The sequence below is a fragment of the Protopterus annectens genome, chromosome 13.part0 (assembly GCF_019279795.1).
Source record: "Protopterus annectens isolate FY-2018-M chromosome 13.part0, PAN1.0, whole genome shotgun sequence".
In the NCBI taxonomy this organism is placed as follows: Eukaryota; Metazoa; Chordata; order Ceratodontiformes; family Protopteridae; genus Protopterus; species Protopterus annectens.
This window is the reverse complement of record NC_056747.1, coordinates 519,533,923-519,557,521: the sequence shown is the minus strand read 5'-3', so window position 1 is coordinate 519,557,521 and position 23,599 is coordinate 519,533,923. Positions and strand designations below refer to the sequence as shown.

The following is a 23,599-nucleotide window of genomic DNA, read 5'->3' as shown; positions in this document are numbered from 1 at the left end:
TCATTGCTAGCATGACCATGTGGGTACACTTCCTAAACATACTGGAAAATATTTAGATACAACCAAACACCCTAATACTAGGTGATTTCAACTACTGGAAAACATTAAGATACAACCAAACACCCCAATACTAGGTGATTTCAATTACCCTGCCATTAATTGGGAAAACTACTCGGGTACCAACTCCTTTTCCCAACGATTCCTGGAATTCATAAATTCCAACACCCTGGCACAACTAATCCATTGTCCCACCAGGGGCTCCAATATCCTAGACCTGGTCATTACCAACATGGGAGATAGATGCTCCACACCAGTGGTCACCCCCTCATTGGTCAGGTCTGACCATAAGCAAATCACCCTTGACATCCACATCCCACCCCCATCCCCCAGTAAGGAAACCTCCTTAAAAAACTTCTTCAAAGCCAACTTCATGCTATTGAAGTCAGAAGTGACAAACTTCACAACACCCACGCAGACGGATCTGGAAGTTCGACTGCAGAATCCTACACTAAGGCACTGTACGAGCACATCCACTCATACATGAATCGTGCCATCCCAAATAGAACCAAGATGCTCTTCTCCAAAAAAAGGAAGACCATCTGGTGGTCCCCTGCTATAATCAAACTATACAACAGAAGGAAGAAACTGTTACAGAAAAGAGGAAAATCCCAGGATGCAAAAAACTCCCTCACCAGCCTCAGTAAGAAGCTGAGATCCCTCATAAAATCCTCAAAAGCTAGTTATGAAAATAAAATTGCCAAAGATTCCAAAGACAACCACAAGGCATTTTATAGTTATATCAAGAATCTCAATGGCAATGCTCAGATCTGCTCTGAACTACAACAGAATGGCATTAAATATACTGATCCCAAGGATATTGCCAATATCCTGGCAGATCGATTTAGTGCCAACTTCACTCCCTCTCATCCCCTAAAGGGCCCATCTCAATACCAAAAGATTGCCAAATTCCAATAATCACAGCCACACAGGTAGAAACAGCACTCTCCAAAGCTAAAAATACAGCATCCATGGGACCAGATGACATCCCAGGCTGTGTACTACATGAACTACAAAATGAACTGGCTCCCCACCTAAGTGTCATGTTTAATCATAGCCTCACCTCAGGCTTCGTGCCCACTGAGTGGTGCACAGCTTCAGTTATCCCGCTCCACAAGGGAGGATCCACCTTGGATCCCGGGAACTACCGTCCCATCAGTCTGACAAGCCTAATCTGCAAGGGCATGGAACGCAATATCAAGGAACTTATAAACAAAGACAATGGCAACCTCCAGACACTGGGCCCCACCCAGTTTGGATTTGTGAAGGGCCGATCTTGTCTCCTGAATCTGATTGACTTCTTCGAGTCTGTCTCCAGAGCTGTGGACGAGGGTAAGGAGGTCCACACAGCCTATCTGGACCTTGCCAAGGCCTTCGACACTATCCCCCACTCTGGAATCATAGATAAACTTACTAAGCTGGGCATAAATCCCTATGTCACTCGATGGGCTGCCAACTGGCTTACTGACAGAACCCAGACTGTAAAAGTAGCAGACTCCAAATCCAGCTCCAGACAAGTGGAGTACCTCAGGGTTCAGTCCTGGGACCACTCTTGTTTGGCATCTACTTCTCTGAAGTACAGGCCAACACTAAGGGACTCTGGCTAACAAAGTTTGCAGATGACTGTAAACTGGGAGCCATTATTGAATCCCCAAATGATGTGGATATTCTACAAAAGGGCCTTACAGAAACGGATGCCTGGTGCCAGAGCCATGGGCTCAAGCTTAATGCCAAGAAATGCATAGTCATCCCCTTTGGAAAAAAACATGCACCCATGAACTACCACATAGGTGGCAGGACACTAAACATCGAAAGTGTGATGAGAGACTTAGGGACATAAGTGGACAGTGGTCTCACTTTCGATAGCCCCATCACCACAACAGTCAGGAAATCCTTCTACGTGGCACACCTCATCACTAAGGGCTTTTCATCCAGAAAAAAGGAGGTCATTGTCCCACTGTACTCATCCCTCATTAGACCCATTATAGAGTATAATGCCCCATTTGGTATGTACCTCACAAGACATCTGCAACAGCTGGAAAGACCACAGAAATACCATACTAAAAGAATCACAGGCCTAAAGCAGATGCCATATGCTGACTGTCTAAAAAAAACTCCAGCTATACTCTGTGGCATATCGTCTATTCAGAGGCGATCTCTGCTTAACATACAAAGCCATATCAAACCCTGAGCTGTTGGACATGCTCCACTTAAAGAAATCCCAATCCCTCAGAGTCACCCGCTCCAGGGATCTAAACCTTATCATCACAATGAACAAAACATGCTGGAGGGATAGGTTCCTGACCCACAGACTCCCCATACTCTGGAATACACTGCCCATACATGTCAAGCAGAACACCTCATTGGCCCTCTTGAAAAGGAACCTTGATGATTGGATGGGAGATAGGAGATTCACCCCAGGGATCATGTCAGTCGCCCTTGCTAGACAGGGGCCCAGAGAAGTAAATACTGTGGGAAAAAATTTACAGGGAATTGTTATGGCTAGGCTTGTATAGGCCTTAGAGCCGATAGCCTGGTACCAACCTATGAACCTATATGAGGGTGGTTACTAGCAAGAAGCAGATGGTCTGTAGACATACTTGTCTTGTAATTCTCTGATCCTATTATCCCATGGCGAAGACTGTGTCTAACAATGCTCTGCTTCTTAAGAGAATGGGATTATGCAGGTCAGAAAGTTTATCTGAAGCTTACATAACTCTCACAATGAAGGACAAAGCATTCATTACTCATCAGCATTTGGTTTTAAGAGATGAGGACATGCAACATTACATAATTACAGGCAGAGTTTCTTGCAGCTTTGGGGTGGAGAGCAGGCTTACAATGGGAAGATCTTCTCATTTCCAAAATCATCATAACTGTATCCTGAAATCACTACGATTACAAACCTCCTGACTTCACCTACCCACTGTTACTATTAAAGTGCTGTATGCCCCAAAGGGAAACTGGGCAAAACAATAACAGATAGTATTAAAGAGGAAGTCTGTAAAAGGTGGAGATCTTAAGTATAGTAACTTGCATATTTTTATAATATGTTACTAGATACTGCCTGTAATACACAGTAAAAGATTCAGTAGCGATGCAACTGTCAAGTGTGGTTGGTTCTAATTATACTTAGCACTATTCCTTTATTTATTAAACTTTTCTGTGGACTAAGCTTTTCATATTACTGTTGCTGCCTTCCACAGAGTCTGGATTACATACTAAATTTTTTGAACACTGGACTTCATCCAAAACAAAAAAAAAAAAGATTACCTCAGGATTTTGCCAATAAAGAAGACAAAAGTGACATTATTACTGCAAGCCTGGCTGATGTAATTTAATTCTGTAGATACAAACTGGGCAATGAGCACTGGCATGCAAGCAACAATGATGACATCATCCAGGACCGTTACTCCTACATGAAGAGATGAATGACACTAATGATTTCATAAGGTAAGGTAAACATCTTCACCATTATGCCAACCTCCCATGAATGACACTAATGTTTAATATAAATAAATACAATTTACTTACAGCTGTTAACTTGAAGTCCTGGGAAAGGTCTGCAATAAAAAGAATAACAGCATATCAGACGTAGCTCACTAAACCAAACGTTTAGAAATCTGGATTAAAAAAGTACAGTTATAATCCGGATTAAAAAATGAAGTTATAAAATATGTTTCTTCATTTTAACATTTAATTATTCAAGAGAATATACTCAGTATTGTGGAAAGAAATTTAAGGAGCAGGAGGGCAAAGTGCTACCAGTTTAGGCATACCACATTTCCAAGTGCTGATGAGAAAACTGATGACAGAAGGAAAATCTCAAGAATAATAGGTTCATAGGTTCATACTAGGCTATCTGCCCTAGGGCATTTATAAGCCTAGCCAGAGTGTGTGTGGCTTTCACCACCCCTTAGGATGAGAATACTATACCCATTAGTTTGCTGTGCATCTGTCCAGCAGTGATACAAAGATGATTCCCGGGGTAAACCTACGAACTCCCATCCACTCGTCAAGATTTCTCTTGAACAGAGTCAGTGAGGGGCTCTGCCTCACATGGACTGGGATTCTGTTCCATAGTGTAGGGAGTCTCTGGGTGATGAATCTGTCCCTCCAGCACGTCCTATTTATATCCGTGTTGAGGTTTAAGTCTCTTGCTCTCGTGGCTCTGGTGGATTTGGATTTTTTGAGGTGGAGCATGTCCATTAATTCCAGGTTGGACATGGCCTTGTATGTCAGGCACAGTTCACCTCTGAGCAGACGGTATGCGACTGAATAGAGCTGGAGTTTCTTCAGTCGGGCATCGTATGACATATGTTTGAGCCCCTTTATCCTTTTGGTGAGGAACGTTTGGGGTCTTTCCAACTGCTGCAGGTGTCGGGTAAGGCACATTCCGAATGGGGCGTTGTACTCAATCATTGGTCTGATAAGTGAAGAGTACAAGGGTACAATGACCTCTCCTGATCTGGATGTGAATCCCTTCATGATCAGGTGGGCAATGTAGAAGGTCTTCCTAACCACTTTGGCAATGTGAGTGTCAAAAGAGAGGTTACTGTCAACTTGGGTCCCCAGGTCCCTGATAACTTCTTCTGTGTTTAATGGATTACCACCTATGTGGTAATTAGGGGTTACCTTGCTTTTCCCAAAGGGTATGACTATACATTTTTTTGGCATTTAGCTTAAGGCCATGGCTCTGGCACCAGTTATCCATTTCTATGAGACCTTTCTGGAGGATGTCTGTGTCTGATGGAGTGTCAATTATGGTGCCCAGTTTGCAGTCATCTGCAAATTTTGTCAGCCACAATCCCCCTATGTTTGCCTGCACTTCAGAAAAATAAATGCCGAACAAGAGGGGGCCCAGGACACCGCTCGTGACCGGCTTAGAGTCTGACATGGCACCAGCAACTCTAACCCTGTGTGTTCTGTCCTTGAGCCAGTTTGCAACCCATCTTGTGACATATGGGTTTACATCTAAGCTGGTGAGCTTTTCTATGATGCCCGAGTGGGGTACTGTGTCGAACGCTTTTGCTAGGTCAAGGTAGGCTGTGTGAACTGCCTTACCCTCATCAATGGCCTTAGTGACTGTTTCGAAAAAGTCGACCAAGTTCAAGAGGCAGGATCTGCCCTTGACAAAGCCAAATTGGGTAGGATCCAGTGTCTGTAGGTCCCCAATGTCTTTATTTATGAGTTCCATTATGATCCTCGCCATAGCTTTGCAGACAAGGCTCGTCAAGCTTATGGGGCGGTAATTTCCAGGGTCCGTAGAAGCACCGCCTTTGTGGAGTGGGACCACAGTTGCCGTACGCCATTCTTTGGGTACGTATCCTGTAGTAAGGCTAAGATTAAACAGCAGCCTTATGTGTGGGTTTAGTTCCTCATTGAGTTCGTGTAGCACACAGCCGGGGACACCGTCCGGTCCCATTGATGCTGTGTTTTTTGCTTTAGAGAGAGCAGCTCTCACCTGGGCATCTGAGATGTTTGGGAGGCTAGACTCTGGTGGGATAGATATTTCTCTTTTAGGGGGGAGGGAGGGGAGAAATTTGCACTGAACCTGTCTGCCAGTATGTTGGCAATGTCTGTGGGTTCAGTGATTTTTATATCATTTTGGACTAATTCTGAGCATATCTGGGAGTTTCCACCCAGGTTTCTAACATAGCTAAAGAAGGCTTTATGATTGTCTTTTGTGTCATTAGCGATTTTTCTCTCAAAGTTGGCCTTGGATGATTTTATGAGTGATCGTAGTTTTTTGCTAGTATTGATCAGAGATGCCTTCCCATTTAGGGATTTTGCTCTGTCATGTAGTAGCTTTCTCCTCTTGTTGTAGAGTTTGTTTATGGCTGGAGTCCACCAGACCAGGCGCCTGCCTTTGGTGGAAAGGGTCTTGATTTTATTAGGGATTGCTTGATCCATACATTCCTGGAGGTGCTCGTAGAAGGCATTTGTAAGGGTTTCAGCAGCGTGGGTTGTGGTTTCCACTGGCTCGGGGCCTTGAAGGATACCACTCCAGTCTTAAGAAGTGTGAAGTTTGCTTTTGAGAAGTTCTTCACTGTGGTCTTTTTTGCTGGGGTTGGGGGCGGGATGTGGATCTCCAGTGAGATTAATTTATGGTCTGATCTCACCAATAAGGGATATACTTCGGTGTGGAGCATTTTGTCCCCATGTTTGTGATGATCAGGTCTAGTATATTTTCTCCTCTTGTGGGAATGGTGACTAGTTGTTCCATAGCATTTGAGTTTATGAACTCCAGGAACCTTTGGGCTAGTGTGCTGGGGCTTGAGTAATGTTCCCAGTCTATGTTTGGGTAGTTGAAGTCACCCAATATGATGGTGTTTGGAGAGACATTCATACTCTCCAGTGTCTTCAGGAAGGCTGTGTGGGTTTCCTGAGTTTGAGAAGGTGGTCTGTAGCATGTTACAAACTGTAGGGCAGTTTTACCTATGGTTAATTGCACCTGGATGGTCTCCGATGCTTCGTGCGTTGCCACTAACCTGGAGGTGTGGGTATCCTTTATGAATATGGATACTCCCCCTCCTTTTGTGGTTTGGTCCGGATTTTGGGGCCGGAACGCATGATATGAGGTATAACCTGATATTGCTGGGATGCTCTCAGGAGCCTTGAACCAGGTTTCAGTCACAGCACAGACATCGATGTTCTCCATACTGAGGAGGGCTTCGAGGGCGTGCATCTTGAGGTTTAGACTTCTGGCATTGAGCAGTATTACCCTTAGCTTTTCTCCATTTTTGTTTTCTAGGGCGGTAGGTTTATCATTTGAGCCTTGCTTAAAAAAGGCACTATGGGGGTGGCAAGAGCCTTTGCCAATATCCGGAAGCCCAGGGGTGACAGGTGGACTGTCTGTGCGACCAAGCATTATGTTAATAATCATATTCCACTTCACCCACACTCATGATCAAGCCTAATGTTAATAGACATACTTCACTTAAGCAGGATCAAGTCTGATATTAACAACCCTATTCTACTTCGCCAAGTACTGTGAATTCTTTCATTCCTTACACACGGGAGTGATTTCCTCCTCTTCCAATTTCTTTTTTTATGAGAGAGAGAGAGAAGGTTTTAAAGGGCAAAAGGGAAGATGGGCTATGACATGGATGGAGAAATAATTAGAACTACAACAGAGGAAAATGTGCTTCAAAATTAGAATTAATAACTAAAAAGTACACAGTGCAAGACAGGCAAAGATGAAAACTCCATTTGTATACATCTGTAGACTAAATATTTTTTTTAACTCTTGTTCCAGCTGTTTGTCAATCAGCAGGACCTTCTACAGGCAATCATCTCATTTGTTTCACATCACTCAAGTGATGGTCGCTCAGACAGTCCATTATTTATACAGCGATCAAAGATAGCTCGAGTTTTCTTTTTGTTTTCCCACTCCTTGTCACACATTCTCTGTGAGGCACAGTGGAGGGGCATGCACTGGGATAACAAAGGAGGGAGCTTCCCTCACTTCCGCTAGGGGCTTTCTCTTTCAGTATCTTTGAACCAACCCTTAAAGCACAAGTGATGAGCCTTCCTGGGCTCTGCCAAGAAATTATCACCACCCATATGCTTCAGAAAGCATGTAACCCCTTCTTCCTCCCTGAAGAGTTGAGCTTACCCTCCCCTTCCCTGCCTGTAGGGGGATACAAGTCAAAATCCAGTCACCTGGGAAGCAATCAGGAATCCTTACCCAGTGCCATGCAGTCAAGCTTTACTTCATAGATATTTACAGTAATGTAATAAAACAGGTGTTTATCATTTTGCAGAGGCTAGTCAAAACGTGCTTTGGTCTTTATTTTGTGCTGTATCCTGAAGTAGACTGTCATAAATCATACGTATATTCATAAACAATCTATAAGACTGGGGTTGTTTCAAGAAACACTACTTACCAGTAAGATAATAGAGAACATGAAGGCCAGGAGAGCTGAAGAAAGTTAGGATGTTAGCACTTCTAGTGCAGCAGTGGAGAATTATGATTCTGATGGAAATCTGAAAGTTACATGGTATGTTTTCAGTCAGCACTTTTAGCTAACATGGACATGGGTAATGTCAAGGTGATGCTTTAATGAAGGACCAATTCAGTAAACTGCAAGTGAGACTAGAAATGCTCACTTCAAATTCAATTAAACAAAAGATATGGCATAAAGAAAGAGCATTTGTAACGGGAGTCCAAGACAGACAGAGAATACCAGACTGGGCAGCTCAAATGTTGAATTTAGCTGTGGTATCCAGTACTTACAAGTAAACTTCCCATAACAGTAGATGTGTTGTTGGTTTACGTGGTGGTGCTGGTATAACAGTAGATGTAATAACAGATCACTGCCCAAGCTAGCTGGGCTACATCATGCCTAGGATATGACCACTGGCCAGTTTTCAAAGCTTTAGGGAACCTTCCAGCAACCCACCCTAACTCACGGAGTCTCGAGCAGAGTCATGCAAAGAGAGTAGTTTGGGAAGAAACATGCATGTCCACAGCTAGAGGGTTTGGCTTTATTGGCCTGAAATTGTCCACAAATACACATAAAAGTAAAAGAAAAAGTCATGGACATTCAAAAAGTACAGTTGTGTACACTTACCATACATGTAGATGTTCGAGTGTATTCACTGTTGGCAGTCATCACACTTGGGTTATCTGCCTGCAGGTAGCCCTCAGTCAGCCCAAATACCAGAGTGTTGGGATTTCTGCGTTGGATGCTGTCGCTTCTTCCATGATGTCAGGTTGCCAGGGGTATAAAACATGCAGCAGACACCATTACATCAGTTTTTCTTGTCCCAGATGTCAGGAGCCCCCAAAATAGGAAGCAATTAGATGGTGTGCAACACCCCTAGTAAAAAGTAAATACCATTGTTAAAAGATGTGGCCAAAAAAGGATAGGTAGAAAGTATAGAGAAATCAGGGGGCTGGAGGGAGGGTAACCAGGAATGCAACAGTGAATACACTCGAACATCTACATTTATGGTAAGTGTACACAACTGTACTATGTTCTTCATGTTTCACTGTTGCAGTTATCACACTTGGATTGATTCCCAAAGCCGAGGAAGGGTGGAGGCAGTCGAGAAGCATTAGGGCAGGTTAGCAGACCTTGTAAGACTGCTGTGGCAAATCCATCTCTGGATTTAGAAAAGATAGGTAAGTGGTAATGCTTGGTGAAGGTATTTACAAAACTCCAGGTTGCAGTTTCCAGGATGTCCCTGGTAGGGACTTCCCTGAGAAATGCTGTAGAGGTTGAGGTAGCCCTAGTGGAATGAGTTCTGATTCCCTGCGGTGTAGGTATTCCATGGTGTTTGTAGCAGAAATGGATGCAGTGTGCTACCCATTTTGAAATGGTTTGCTTTGAAATGGCCTTGCCCTCTGCCCCTGTGGCAAAGCTGACTAGCAGCTGGTCAGACTTTCTGAAAAGTTTTAGTCCTATCCAGGTAGAACCTAAGCTGACTGTGCAAGTCCAGAATGTGCAGGATCCTTTCCCCTTTATTCTGAGGATTAGGGAAAAAGGTTGGCAAATGAATGGATTGGTTTAAAGCCACACTAGATACCACCTTGGGCATAAATGATGGGTTAGTCCTGAGGGAAACCCTGTCCACATGGAGGATAATGAAGGGTTCCATGGCCATAAGGGCCTGCATTTCAGACACTCTTCTTGCTGAAGTGATGGCTAGAAGTAAGGCTTTTTTCCAAAAGAGGAATTTTAACTCTGCTGTAGCTGCAGGTTCAAAGGGAGGAAGCGTGAGCTTCTCCAGTACAAAGTTAAGGTCCCAGGCTGGAGTGGGAGCTCTCTTGGGGGGTCTTAAATTTTTGGCTCCTCTCAGGAACTGTTTGACCAGAGGGTGAGAGAAGAGGGGTGGCTCAGTATTGTAATGAGCTGAGATGGCAGATGCATGAATCTTAATTGAAGAGAAGGATAGGCCTTTGTGGATCAGTTCAGTTATGTAACTTAGTATTTGAGGCAAGTTGGGCACGGTTGAGTCCATTCCCTGAGACTGGCTCCAAGAACAGTATCTTTTCCACTTTTCTGAATAGAATTTCCTAGTACTAGACCTCCTTGCCTCAAGGATGACATCCAGCACCTGTTTACTAAGGGTTGCTGGTGATGTGTTCAGGGGATGAGCCAGACTGCTAGGTTCAGGGTTTGCAGCTGAGGATGCAGAATCTGGCCCTCCTGCTGGGACAGCAGGGAAGGGATCTGAGGCAGGTGCCATGGTGGCACTAATGTCAGACTGTGTAAAAGTGGGTAACAGTGCTGGTGTGGCCAGTCTGGTGCAATCAGGATTGTCCTTGGCTTGTCCTGTCTGATCTTTAGTAGAACCTTCAAGAAGAGGGGCAGAGGGCGAAAGGCATAGACAGAGGTTTTCCCATGTAAAGGACAGGGCATCCACTTTCCATGCTTGGCTGTGGGGAGTTCTGGTGCAATATTTGCTCAACTGATAGTCCTGCGGGGAAGAAAACAGGTCTACCTCTGGTGCCCCCCACCTGTGGATCAGAAGCTTGAATGATTTGGCTTCCAGTTTCCACTTGTGTGGGTCCATTAGATGTCTGCTTAAGTCATCTGCCAGTGAACTTAGTTTGCCTGGCAGGAATTGAGCTTGCAGGTGCACTTGATTGCTCAAGGCTGTGTTCCACAGAGCCATGGTTAACCTGCAGAGTGGGTTTTGCTTGTTTACGTACCACATAACTGTGGTGTTGTCTGTCTTTATCAATAGTTGCCCTGGAAGAATAAGGTATTTGAAGGCTGCCAGTGCATTCTGTACAACTAACATTTCTTTTTGATTGATAAACAGGTGCATTTGTTTGGGCTCCATTTGCCCCCCAAGGATAGTCTGATTTGTCTGTTGTTAGGGTTTGTGCGGAGGGGGGTCAAGTGACAGGGAGTTCCTTGTTGTGGTAGCAGGCCTCTGCCCACCAAAGGAACTCTGTCCTTAGGCAAGGAATGATAGGAATCATTGTTTCCAGGTCCTGAGAATGTTGACACCAGAGACTTTTTAAGTACCATTGAAGTTTCCTCATATGCAGTCTTCCATACGGAATTAGTAGAATACAAGAGGCCATGAACCCTAGGGCTTGCAGTATTTTTCTTGCAGATAGTTGGGTTTGGGAGGCCAGTAGATTGAAGTAGTTTGTCAAATAAATCTGTTTTTCTGGAGTGAGGAATGCCATCAGGGAAGTTGTGTTCAGGCTTGCTCCCAGGAATACAATCTTTTGGCTGGGTACCAGATGTGATTTATTTTGGTTGATGGTAAACCCCACTGAAGGTAGAAGCCCTTTTACAAATGTCAGGTGCTGAAGTAGCAATTCCTGACTGTCCGCCTGAATCAGGCAATCATCCAAGCATGGGTAAATTTGAATTTTTCTCTGTCTGCAATATGCAATGGCTGGAGCTAGGCATTTTGTGAATACCCTGAGCACAGTAGATAAGCCAAGCCTGTTCTGAAATGTACATATTTCCTGCAAGATTCCCTTATGGGGATGTGCAGATAAGCTTCTTTTAAGTCTAGGGTGGCTAGCCAGGAGTCCTTGGCTAGCATAGGAAGCAGGTGTTGGAGAGTAAGCATTCTGAATCTTGGAATCACCAGGAGGGTGTTGAGAATAGACAGATCCAGGATAGGGCGCCAAGAGCTTTCTTTTCTGGGTACCAGAAACAGTATGGAGTAAAATCCTTGTCCCCTTTGCTCTGCTGGGACAGGTTGAATAGCCTTGATACTGAGAAGAGAAAGTACTTGCTTTTAGGCTTCTGCCCAGTGGTTTGGGGGGAGGTTTGGCCATCCGCTTGGGATTGGCAGTGAGTGGAAGTAGAATCTGTATCCTTGGGATACAATGTTCAAGACCCATCTGTCCTGGGTAATGTACTCCCAGGTTTTTTGCGTGCAGGGCTAGTTTTCCTCCTAAGGATGCAAGTACTTGGGCAAGGCTTGGAAGGATGAATTACAAGTCATTGTGAACTTTTTCCATAGGATGGTGGCTTACTACTCCCTGTTTCTGAGGTGGGAGCACTCCATTGTTTAGATCTGTGTATACCCTGAGACTGTAGTCTTGGTGGTCTGCTGCCCCTTGGTTTGGACTGAGAAGGTCTGGGAGGGACTGGAAAAGACTGTTTTTTAGAAGGCCAATGCCTACTAAATCTAGGTGGCTGTACCTGTAGGAAATCTTTAACAGTTTGCATAGATTTAGCTTTTTCCTCCATCTTTTTGAGGACGACTTCTGCTTTAGTGCCAAACAGACGTTCATGGTTTAATGGAGCATCTAGTAATTTTGCCTTGAAATGGTCTGGCAAGATTTGTTCCTTAAGTCAAGCATGTCTTCTGAGAACAGGCCCAGTGACAGCAGCCCTGCAAGATGCTTCTAAGGCATCAAAACGACATTGCAAAATGTTTTCCAACTTGGTTAGCAGAATGCATGAACTCTTGTAAATCCTTATGTTCTGCACAATCAGGAATCAACATAATTTTCTGTTTAATTAGTTCCATGATATGTTGCTGATACTTTAACATATGAAACTGGCAATTTAAAGCCCTGATGGCAAGAGTAGCAGAGGTATATACCTTTTTACCCCATCTGTCTAAAGCCCTAGAATCTCTGTCCAAAGAGGTAGGGTTTTTGGCTGTAGTAGCCTTAATGCCTTTAGGTCCCTGGGAAATGGTCTCTGGATCCGCAGTAAGATTCTTAAATAGGAATGTGTGTGAGTCAGGTACTCTGTAGTACCTGTCAGGTTTCCTGGGAGCTGGTGGCAAAGTATCAGGGGTAAGACTGGATTCCATGAAGACATCTACAATCTCCAGAACAGGAGGGATAGCTAGAGGCCTGTGCTGAGGCAAGTTTAAAAATTCCCTGAGTCTTTTTGGACTGTGGGTAGTCCTGGCACTCCAAGCAGAAATGCTCTCCGACAGTATGCAGGGTTTCACCGAAAGAAAAATCCTCTGGTGGGGAAGCAGAGGGAATGGAATCCTCTGCATCAGAATCCTCACAGGTAGATAAGGGTATGTCCTGGTAATCAGAAGGATCAGAGTCATCGGACTCCTGATCTGAAGAATCAGAAGAAAAATCAGTTCTTGGTCTCTTGGAGGGGGAAGACTGGCTTCCCCTAATTAAAGTAATAAGGTCTTCAGCCATTCTAAGCATTTGTTTCTGTGACATGGGGGCCTGAGAATGCGCTTTGGGTGTTGCTTTCCTAGACATAGTGCGAACTCTGGGCCTGAGAAATTCGGTATTCTTGGTTTGAAATGAAGTAGTCTGTTTAATATGAATATCAGAAAGCCTGAATACACCCTCAGAAGCCGGTGCCTGCACAGTGGCTCCGGACCCATCCAAGGTAGAGACATCCACAGGTGCCATAGTCGAAGAAGCATCTTGCAGCATACCAGACTCCAAATGGGTCTCAGTAGAGGCCTGTGAATCTGTAGAAGCGAGTATCAGGGGTTGCGAAAGCACCTCACTGAGTACCGGCGGACTGGCGACTAGCTTAGGGACACATCATCGGCAGTTTTGGACCTATGCGGTCTGTCTCTGTCTTTATCCTTATGCTTTTTTGGAACACTGGTAGTCGGATGGCTTATCGAAGCAATTTCGGAATACAGAAAATGAGAGTGAAAGAATTTAGCGACAAAAATAGCCCAACGACGAATAGTATGGGCATTGAACAGGGCACAAAACTGACAGCGAGGAACATCGTGGTCTGGGCCTAAAAGAATGAAAATCTCTGTGAGGTATTTGCTTTCCACAGGCAAGACCATTATTAATTTTTTATGACATGGGTTAGAGCAAGAAAAAGGGATCCCCAATGGGGTACTGATCTTTTAGAAAACTTCAGGTCTGAAACTCGAAAAACGAAAATTTCAGGAGGCAGCTGACCGGCACTTGCGAACTGCTTCTGCTTCGGGCTCTGCTCAGCAAAAAAAGCTGATGTAATGACATTGGCTGCATGTTTTATACCCCTGACGACCTGATGTCATGGAAGAAGTGACAGCATCCAATGCAGAAATCCAAAACTCTGGTATTCAGGCCGACTAAAGACTATTTGCAGGCAGATAACCCAAGTGTGATGACTGCAACAGTGAAACACGAGGAACATTTGCCATTTAGCTGAAACACCTGATATGCTTAAAAGGTAATTTGGATATATCCCACGTTGCCTCTGATACAAGAGGTTTAATGTATCACACAGTAGAAAGTCTAGCTTTGCTAGATTTTTTTTGTGTTTTTTAACCAATTGTTTTTTTCTGTGTGACCTTTTTACTCATTGTTTTAGTTTGTTAGTTGGAATATTTTGAAGATACCCTAATGTTTGTGGATATCAGTTGGGTATGACAACCATGCGTTTCAAAAAGTCAAACATTCTTCTTATGCTGTGCTGATGATGCCATAAGAAGGCCGAAACATGCATGTCCACAGCTAGAGGGTTTGGCTTTACCGGCCTGAAATTGTCCATAAACAGATGTAAAAAAAAAAGTCATGGACATTGAGATTTGGCATTTAGCTGAAACACCTTATATCCTTAAAGGGTAACTTGCACATACCCCATGTTGCCTCTGATACAAGCGGTTTAAGGTATCACACAGTAGAAAGTCTAGCTTTGCTAGATTTTTCTTTGTGTTTTTTAACCAATTGGTTTTCATTTGTAATCTTTTTACTCATTGTTTTGGTACCAAAAAGCTTCAGAAATGTTGGTCTTAAGAAGGCAGACTCTAGCCCTAAATGGAAAATGTTACAAAAGAAAATTGCAATAGTAAAACATATGTAACTATATACACAGAGGTATACATATCCACATCCTGTTGATACATCAGAAAAAAAAAACAACGGGATGAGGGAGGTGATGGCTACTGCTGCAGTGATTTCATGTTCAGTGATCTATTAGAACTACTTTTATGTCACTTACACAACTATACTATGTTCAACATTAGACTGTAGCCTAAACTACTGAGCAGATTACCACAGCTTAGGAAGCTATTGGAAAGGAGGAAAGAATTCAAGAATACAGGAGCCCCTGGAGAACGGGCCGAGCAAAGCTTATTATGGACCTGGAAAAGTAATCTGGTTAGTAACTAACTTCCAAAATGTTACAGGATAATCCAAAGCCTTGGTAAGGTGGGCCCTAACCCTGTCTGGAACTGTCTTGTTATGGTGAGAATAGCAAAAAGAAATAGCATAAGACAATCCTCTAAAAAGTGCCTGCTTTGATACTGATTGTCATTTTATCTTATCTTTATAGGAGACAAATAGTGGATTTTATTCTGTCCAAACAGTATCTGAGCTGCCTGTAGACATCAAGAGTATATTAGTATTCTTTCTCCATTGTTTTTAGGTTCTGGGATACAGCGAGATTAACAGACTGGATCAAAGTATGTTCTGAAAACTACTTTAGGCACAAAAGAAGGATTTGTTCTCAAAGACACCCTGTCCTTGTGGAAAATGAGACTAACTCACCATTAGAGCTTGTAATTCTAATACTTTTCAAGAAGAGGTCACAGCTAACAGTAACATAGTTTTCTTAGTCAAGAGCCTCAAATCAGCCAGATGATGTTTCAAAATTTAAGTGTTAACTTTTCAAATGCAAAGTTAAGATCCCAAAGAGGACCCTCCAGTTTTCTAGGTGGATGGATATGTAAAATTCTTTTCTAAAACTGCTCGATTTGAAGACAGGAACAAAAGGGAGATCTGAGGGCAGGCAAGCAGAAATGGCAGAACAATGACACTTGACAGATGAGCAAGAAAGGCCAGACGATAATAACTCACACAAATCTAAAACCAGAGGCATCCCATCCTTAAATGGATCCTGTTTCTTAGCTTGGTACCAACTAGAAAACCTCTTCCATTTACACACACATTTTAGTCTACCTTAGAACCTACTGCACATCCTCAGAAAGTAATGTGCATAAAGGTTAGCAAAAACCATCATCCATGCAGTAAACTGAAGTGTTTTCAGGTTTGTATGCGTTAAACAACACTTGTTTTGTGTCACCAAACCCAGTCTGTGGGGGAAATTTGGGTAATTAACCTTGGCCAATTTCAAAAGAAGGTACAATCACTGTTGCCTGAGCCAAAAGGGAGTCACCATCACTATCTTTGGAGAGTCCTCCTGGATCTTTAGAAGAACCCTTGGTATCACTGGAAAGGGTAGAAAACCATAAGGGAACATTCTTGCCCATAAGAATGAAAAGTCATTATTTCTCTTCCATGCCTCTTTGCAAGGAATCCTAGAATTTCTTTAGCTGTCTGTTTTGAAAAGATGCAAACGGATCTAAATGAGATGCTCGTTCTCCACAGCTTTCTGCTACAAACCTTTGCTCTGATGCAATATATGTGGCCTGAAGTAGTCAAATTGAATGGAGTTGCCACCTCCCAGGCTATCCTGGCCAAGTCTGCAACAACAGTAAGATCTGGTATCCCCTTGTTTGTTTATACACCACGTAACTGTGTTTTTGCCTGTGATAACCTTAAAGAAATCCTGGGAACCAGGGATGACTTAACACATCCAAAGCATTGATTAATGTTAGCATTTTGTCCGACACTGATGTGCCTTTGTCTGTCACATTTGTTCACAGACCTTGCACTTTCACCTCTTTCAATACAGCCCCCAAAGCAAAGTCTCAAGCATCTGCTGCAACAGGCTGAAAATGAGGTCAAAGGGAGAAGGGAAGACTGGAGTTGAGAGACAAATGGTTCACCCTACACACTACCTCCCTTCTGACTATAGTATGAGAACATAAAGGGTGCTGATGCTGGGAACAGACTCACCTAATTTACCACTGAATTCTTCTCATGGGAAGTCTGGCCAAGGGAATCGTGATAATCATCAAAGCCATGAAACCCAAAATCCTGAGAAGTTCCTTGGCACAGGTAACAGACTGGTTGGGAAAGCTCAGGAAGATTTCTTTGTACAGCTGTACTTTGGCCAGTGGAAAAAAAACCTCTTCCTGGGTAAGTATCCATGTGACAACCCAGAAAAAAATTGTGTGTGTAGGGATGACAGATGACTTCTGTAAGTTCATGTGAACCCAAAACTGAGCAGGACTTTCTTGACGCATCAGACAATCTAGACAAATGGAAAAAAAGTCTGCAAATATATGACAATCATCCAAACACTAAAGGATGTGAATGCTTTAAAGTATGAGGTAAGTATGAGGTATTCGACTACTGAAGCCACATTTACTTATTTACTTACTTTACTATTTAGCAAACAGGAAGGTGGACTGGTCCATAAACCCTTTTCAGCTAGGACCCAGGCACAGTGGCAATAATCAGCCCAAGGTAACTTCAAATATAAGGTGTTAGGTTTATGCAGATGTGAAGCTTTATAAACTTATTATACAGCATTTATAAAGTAGAATGCTATGCATCTCTTACACATTTCTACTAGAGTAGCACGCTTTACATCACATTTTATCAGTTTACAAGGGTTGCAATACAATTGGCTACGTGAAATTGCTTCTTAAGGGTTTAAAATTGAATTTGAGATTACAGATATAAGCCTGGAGAGTAAGAGAACAAAGAAGAAACAGTTAAATGGCAAAGGAAAGAACTGAGAGGAGAGACTGTGAACATTTTAAGAATTTTATGTCTTTTAAACAGTTTTTTCCATCGTCACTAAAGCATTTAGGAGCAACTTCCTTAAAGCAGGGCTCAGAAAGGTATTTCCTAGACTTAGTAAGAGTTAACTTGGTGACCAGTTTTAGTTGGTAGTTTGTTCCAAACAGCTGGGACAGTGAGTAAGATAGCTCTTTCACTAATGACTGCTTTTAATGGGGGACAGCTGAGTGATATTAAGTTCTCCTGGAATTCCTTGTAAATACTCGATGTAGTAGACAGACCAAATGGTAAGACCGATGATTGATAATGCAAGCCAGATACACAAAATCATAAGAAACACTTGAAATATTTACTAATACAAATATGTTGGTAAGCATCCTTCAAGTCTAGTAGTAGCATGAAACTGAGTAAAGGAATGAGAGGTAACCGGGTTTGGAGGGATAATATTTTGATCTTTGGGACCTTGGCATAGAAATTAAGAAAGGAGAAGTCTAGGACTTGTCTCCAAATTCCTTCTTTCTTTGTCACCATAAATATCTATGAATAAAAACCTTTGCCAATATAATCTGAGGGCAGTAGTTCTCCGATTCCTTGAAACACCTGCTCCAAAGCTTGGAAAAACAAGGATGTCTGGTTTACAGGATGAAAAGGAATCCATTAAAAAGAAGGTAGGGGACTCCCACTGTCATCTGTACCCCGATGGACGATTTTTAGAACCCATTTATGTAAGATAATCTCCTGTTGGTGGACACAGACTGAGGGATAGAATTCTAGGCTGGGAGGTGGGGAACCTGGAGAAAAAAGTAGTCATTCTGATTTTTTTTACTATTCTTAGTTCTTGAAGGAGTTTTCCTTTTTTATGAGCCTCATTGTCATTACTTTTGGAAAATCCTGTTTGATAATACCTTGCTGCTTAAATCTTAAATTGATTTTTGGAAGAAAGAAATTATGTACTCACCATAACATTCTATCTGTGTTGTCCATTTTCATTTTTCCTCAACAGTTGGGTTTTGATCTGATCCTCAGATCCAATTCGGACGTTACTAAAGCTTGTGGTAACCAAAAAGCTCTCGAGCTTCTCCCTTACCCATAATGCACCAACCCCTAACCTACCTCAGATCTTGTTTGCTGATTTTACCAGTAGTAGTATCTATTAAAATGCATAAAAAAATATACTTCAAAGTGTGTGTGTCCTGTAGAGGAAACTATATCAGAAGTTCAATCAAAAGGACAGTGGTGTCCTTATATTATCTCTTTCATCCAGGAGTTTATAGGATTATAGACGTTACTAGGCTAATGGCCCTAGGGCCCTTACAAGTTTAGTCAAGTTCTTACCCTTCTTTCATGATCAGCACCTACTGTCCCTGTCCAAGAGGGGCACAGGTGGAGCCCCCAGGGTGAATTTATGGTCACCCATCCAATTGTCCAGATTGCGTTTGAGGAGGGCCAATGAGGTGTTCTGTTTGACATGAAGTGGAGGTATATTCCAAAGATGTGGTAACCTTTGGGAGAGACATTTGTCCCTACAGCAGGTTTTATTAATGTGACATACCAGGTAAGGTCTTTAGAACAGTGTACCATTCGACTTTTGAACATGAAGCATTTCCAATAACACAGGATCAGAGATTGCCTTATATGCAAGGCAGAGATCCCATCCGAGTAGTCCGTATGAAAGAGAATAAAGTGACAGTGACTTCAGATGATCCAAAGAAACAAAGGATAGGGGTTGGTGGGCAGGAAGTTGAGGAAGAATGAAAATGTACAATACAGATGGAACATTATGGTGAGGACATAATTTGTTATCTGATGTTGTCAATTTTCAGTTTATCCTCAACAGTTGGGTCAGAGTCCCCAGCTACTTAAAATCCTAGGTGGACTCTAGGGAAGGATATTCCTGAGCACAATGGAAACAAAAGATGCTCTACCCTTCGAGGCCAGATCTCATTTGTAATGAGTGATAAAGGTATGAGGACTTACCAAGTTGTTGTTGCACAAATGTCCATGGAAAATATGGATAAGAATACTGCAGTAGTAGCCATGGATCTAGTTAATGGGTCTCTTACAGGTTTACCTAATGTTAAGACACAATTTGTTATAGATAAAAGAAATACAGTCAGCCATCTGGCTAAAGTTACTTTTGCAATTGGTTTATCCAATTTCAAATCTGCAAAGGAAACAATTGGTCACCACCTTGGAAAGGAAAGATGCACTGGTTTTGTAGCACAACCCTATCCTTACGAAAGATCAAGTAGGGAGGTTTTAAAGACTAGGCTTGAAAATCTGAAATTCTTCTAGCTGAGGTAATGGCCACTAGAAATAATTTTCCAGCTAAGAAACTTAAGTTCACATTTAGCTGCTGGTTGAAAAGGGGAATGTATTAATGCCAGCAGTACCAAATTCAGATCCCATGGTGGAGTAGAGCCTTTAAACAGTGGTCTCAAAAGAAGAGTGCCTCTGAAGAATGTTTTGCAAAGTTTAGAAAAGGCCACAGAAGAACCTTCAAATCCAATATGAAAATTAGATATCTCTGCTAACTGAACCTTACTGGTAGAGGAACTCACCCCTTCTTTAAAGAGGAATGCTAAAAACTCGAGTTTGTTTTGTATCGGAGCTGAAAATGGGTTAATATGATTTTGTTGTGCCCAGTAACCAAATCTTTTCCATTTACTAGTATAGAGTTTTCATGTTGAAGATTTATGGGAAAATAAAAGGACAGGACAGACAGGGGAAGAAAGCATTGAATGTCTGGCTATTAATAGAATTGGTTTGAGATGTCCAGGTGAATCATGCCTGTCAGGTAAGATAGGAGATTTGGAACTTGATTCAGAATCCAAGGTTGGCAAAGTAGAGGAGGCTATAGGAAGTGGAACCAAAGATGCTGAGGCCAGTGAGGTGCAACGAGGATGATTTTGCTCTTCAACCTGGCAGCTTTCTGCAAAAATTTTGGAATTAAAGGAATCGGTAGGTAGGCATAAAGTAGACTAGAAGCCTATCATGAAGTAGCGCATCACTCGGTGATTCCCCAGTGGGAGGATTGGGGCAAAGTAGCTGCTGCATTTGCTGTTTAGGGGGGAAGCAAAAAGATCACAGCAAGTCTGCCCCCATTGACAAAAAATAATTTCTGTCACTTTCTTACTGAGAGACCACTCGTGAGGTAGAAGAACGGACCTACTCAGTTTGTCTGCTATCATGTTGGACTTCCCAGGAATGTGTATTGCTATGAGAAAGTGGTTGGATGAGATCACCCATTGCCACACACTGAGTGCTTTTCGACACAAGAGGTATGATCTGGTCCCGCCTTGTTTGTTGATGTACCAAACTAGTGACATATTGTCTGCTTGAATAGCAATAGTCCCTGCAGGGAGAGCATTCTGGAGGGCCTGCAATGCTAAGAGAACTGCCCTCTTCTCTAGGACATTTATATGCAATTTGGACTCTTTTTTTCCCCAGATAGTGCCCCCCACCCCAACTGTGAAGAGTCCGTGGTCACTATGGTCTTGGGCTGAGGGAGAATGAACAGACAGCCTTGTAGAACCTCATCTGATTGACTGCACCATCTGAGATCTTTCTTGCATGTCTGAGTGATTCTTATTTATGCTGACATGCGCTGGTGAAGAACTGACCACTGTTATTGCTAACATCCACTGAAGAATTCTCATATGAAATCTGGCTAGAGGAACTATGGTTATTGCCACTGACAATGATCCTAGAGCATGAAGGACCAAGCGGGCAGAAATCTTGGTACTGCAAATTATTTTCCTGACCTGTAATCTGATAATCTGTACTCTTGAGAGAAGAAGAGAAGCTATCATTCACTTTATGTTGAAAACTGCTCCTATGGATTCCAAATTTTGAGTTGGTTGCAGGTGACATTTGTTGTAATTTATGGTTATACCTAGATGAGAGAAAAACTGGAACACCAGATTTCCTGCTCTTATTAGCAGACGCCTGGTGGGGCGGTAATGAGTCGGTTGTCTAGATATGGAAATTTCTGGCATCCTTGCAGTCTCAAGTGAGCTGCTACTACTGCCATACATTTGGTAAACACCCTGGGAGCTGTGGTGAGGCCAAAGGGCAGAGCTCTGAACTGATAATGACTGGCTCACACTCAGAAGTGTTAAGTACCTTCTGGATTGTCTGTTCACCTTTATGTGATGGTATACATCCTGAAGATCTATTGAGCACATCCAGTCGTCCTTGCCCAGAAAAGGGAGAATGGACTGAACTGTGACCATCAGAAACTGTGTGTGTTGAACTGACTTTGTTCAAGTTGCTGAGATCTAAAACTGATCTCCAGTCCATTGTTTTCTTTGGCACCAAGAAGAATCTTGAGCAAGTTCCAGATTCTATCTAGTCTGGCGGGACCCTTGGATGACTTTTCTAGCAGCTTTTGTATTTGAATTGCTGCTTCTTCCTCTGACTCAGTGGAAGACTGGAGATTTTTTGTAGAGTTGGAGGTGAAAGGGCAAAGGGTATTATTTAACCTCTGGAAATAATGTATTGCACCCAAGTATCTTTTGTTAGGTCTTGCCAGGCTCTCTGGTGCACAGTCGACCCCCGATTGCCTCCAGAGGGGAACAATCGGGCCTGGTTTCAGGAGTGCTGGTAGGATTTGTCAGAGAAAGTATCTCTAGAACCCTGGTTTTGTGGGCCTCGTCTGACACAGGGGCATAATCGATCATTAGCCCCCCCCCCCCCATCCTTAGGGGAACTTTCTCCACGCGTGTCCTGGAAAGGACCCAGGGACTTCCTGAACCACATCTTCTGACCACCTCACTGATTCTTGAAAAAGGATCTTTGAGGGGTTGAAAAATGTACATCCACTGCAGAGAGGGTCTATCCATCCTTCTCACACCTGGATAACGTGTCCTTCACTTTGGGGCCAAACAAAGAAGTGCCGTCAAAGGGAGCATTGACAAACGATGACTTGAAGGGCTCTGCAAAATCACATAAGCGCCATCCAGGCATGCCTCCTAATGGATATGCCTGAACCCACTGCCCTTGAGGCCCATTCAGCTCTATTCGAAATAAGCCTCGTGGATGAATTTGAGATTGACTGGAGGGTAGCCAACTGAGAAGCCACTGATGACTGGGCATCAGCAGAAATGGTTCCTGAAAGGAAGTTGAGACTTCCTTGATCAAATCCCTTTACCAACGAGTAAAATGTGCCCTTTAGCAACCTAAGGACAAAGGTCACTGAAGCGTAAGCACTCTTCCAAACCTGTCCATTGCCCTAGACTCCCTGTTAGGGCAATGAACAGAGGAAGTCTGTTCAGCAAGTTCCTTCTTGGTGGCCACAGCCAAGACCATGGCATCCACGAGCACCCCTTTAGCCCAAAATTCCTTCCCTGCAGGTGGGGCTAGAATCCTATCTGGCCTTCTGGGTACTGATTCAACTGTATCAGGCTCTTTCCACACCTGCCAAGAGACCAAATCAATGAGCTCGTCAGTGGGAGGAGTAGCCCAAGTAGTAGATGGGCCAGCTCCAAAGGCTTTCAGAAATACAGACTCCTCAGGCAAAGGGTTGCTGGGGGTCCAACCACCTCTCTTTCAGGATCTCAAGGACATCTCCAAATGAGACATCTTCTGGAGGTGATCATGGGGACCCTTCAACTTCAGCAAAGTTCATATCCTCAGTTACTGACTCTTGTGGAGAGTGTCCAAGTGCCTCCTCTTACACTTTCTCTTCCTAGGGATGGTGGAGATGTGCCGGGGATGTGTCAGAAGAAAAGTACAGTTTTGTACCTACCATAAATGTAGATGTCCGAACTTGATAGCATCTGCAGTCATAACAACTGGGTTGTCCTGTCGTCAGGCAGCCCTTCAGTCGGCCGGATTCCAAAGTCCGGGTCCGGCTTCGGCTGATGTCGCACTTCACCCGACGTCATCTCTGTTGGTCTTCGGGTATAAAAGCATCAGCCGACGCCATTTTCCTCAGTGTTTCTTGCCCCAGATGCCAGTAGCCCTCTTGAAGGCTAAAATTTGGATAGATGCCAATGTTTCCAAAAAGATAGAGGTAAACAC

At 43.2% G+C, this 23,599-nt stretch overlaps 1 protein-coding gene across 5 annotated transcripts in view; it reads right to left on the bottom strand.

Moving 5' to 3' along the window:
- The window catches only part of GTF2I (general transcription factor IIi), a 1,956,122-nt gene that overhangs the window by 39,420 nt on the left and 1,893,103 nt on the right, over positions 1–23,599 (bottom strand). For all 5 annotated transcript variants that reach the window (XM_044054149.1, XM_044054148.1, XM_044054147.1 and 2 more), the window contains one exon: positions 3,592–3,620. In XM_044054149.1, coding sequence (XP_043910084.1) covers positions 3,592–3,620 — 29 coding nt within the window. The remainder of the gene's footprint in view (positions 1–3,591; positions 3,621–23,599) is intronic.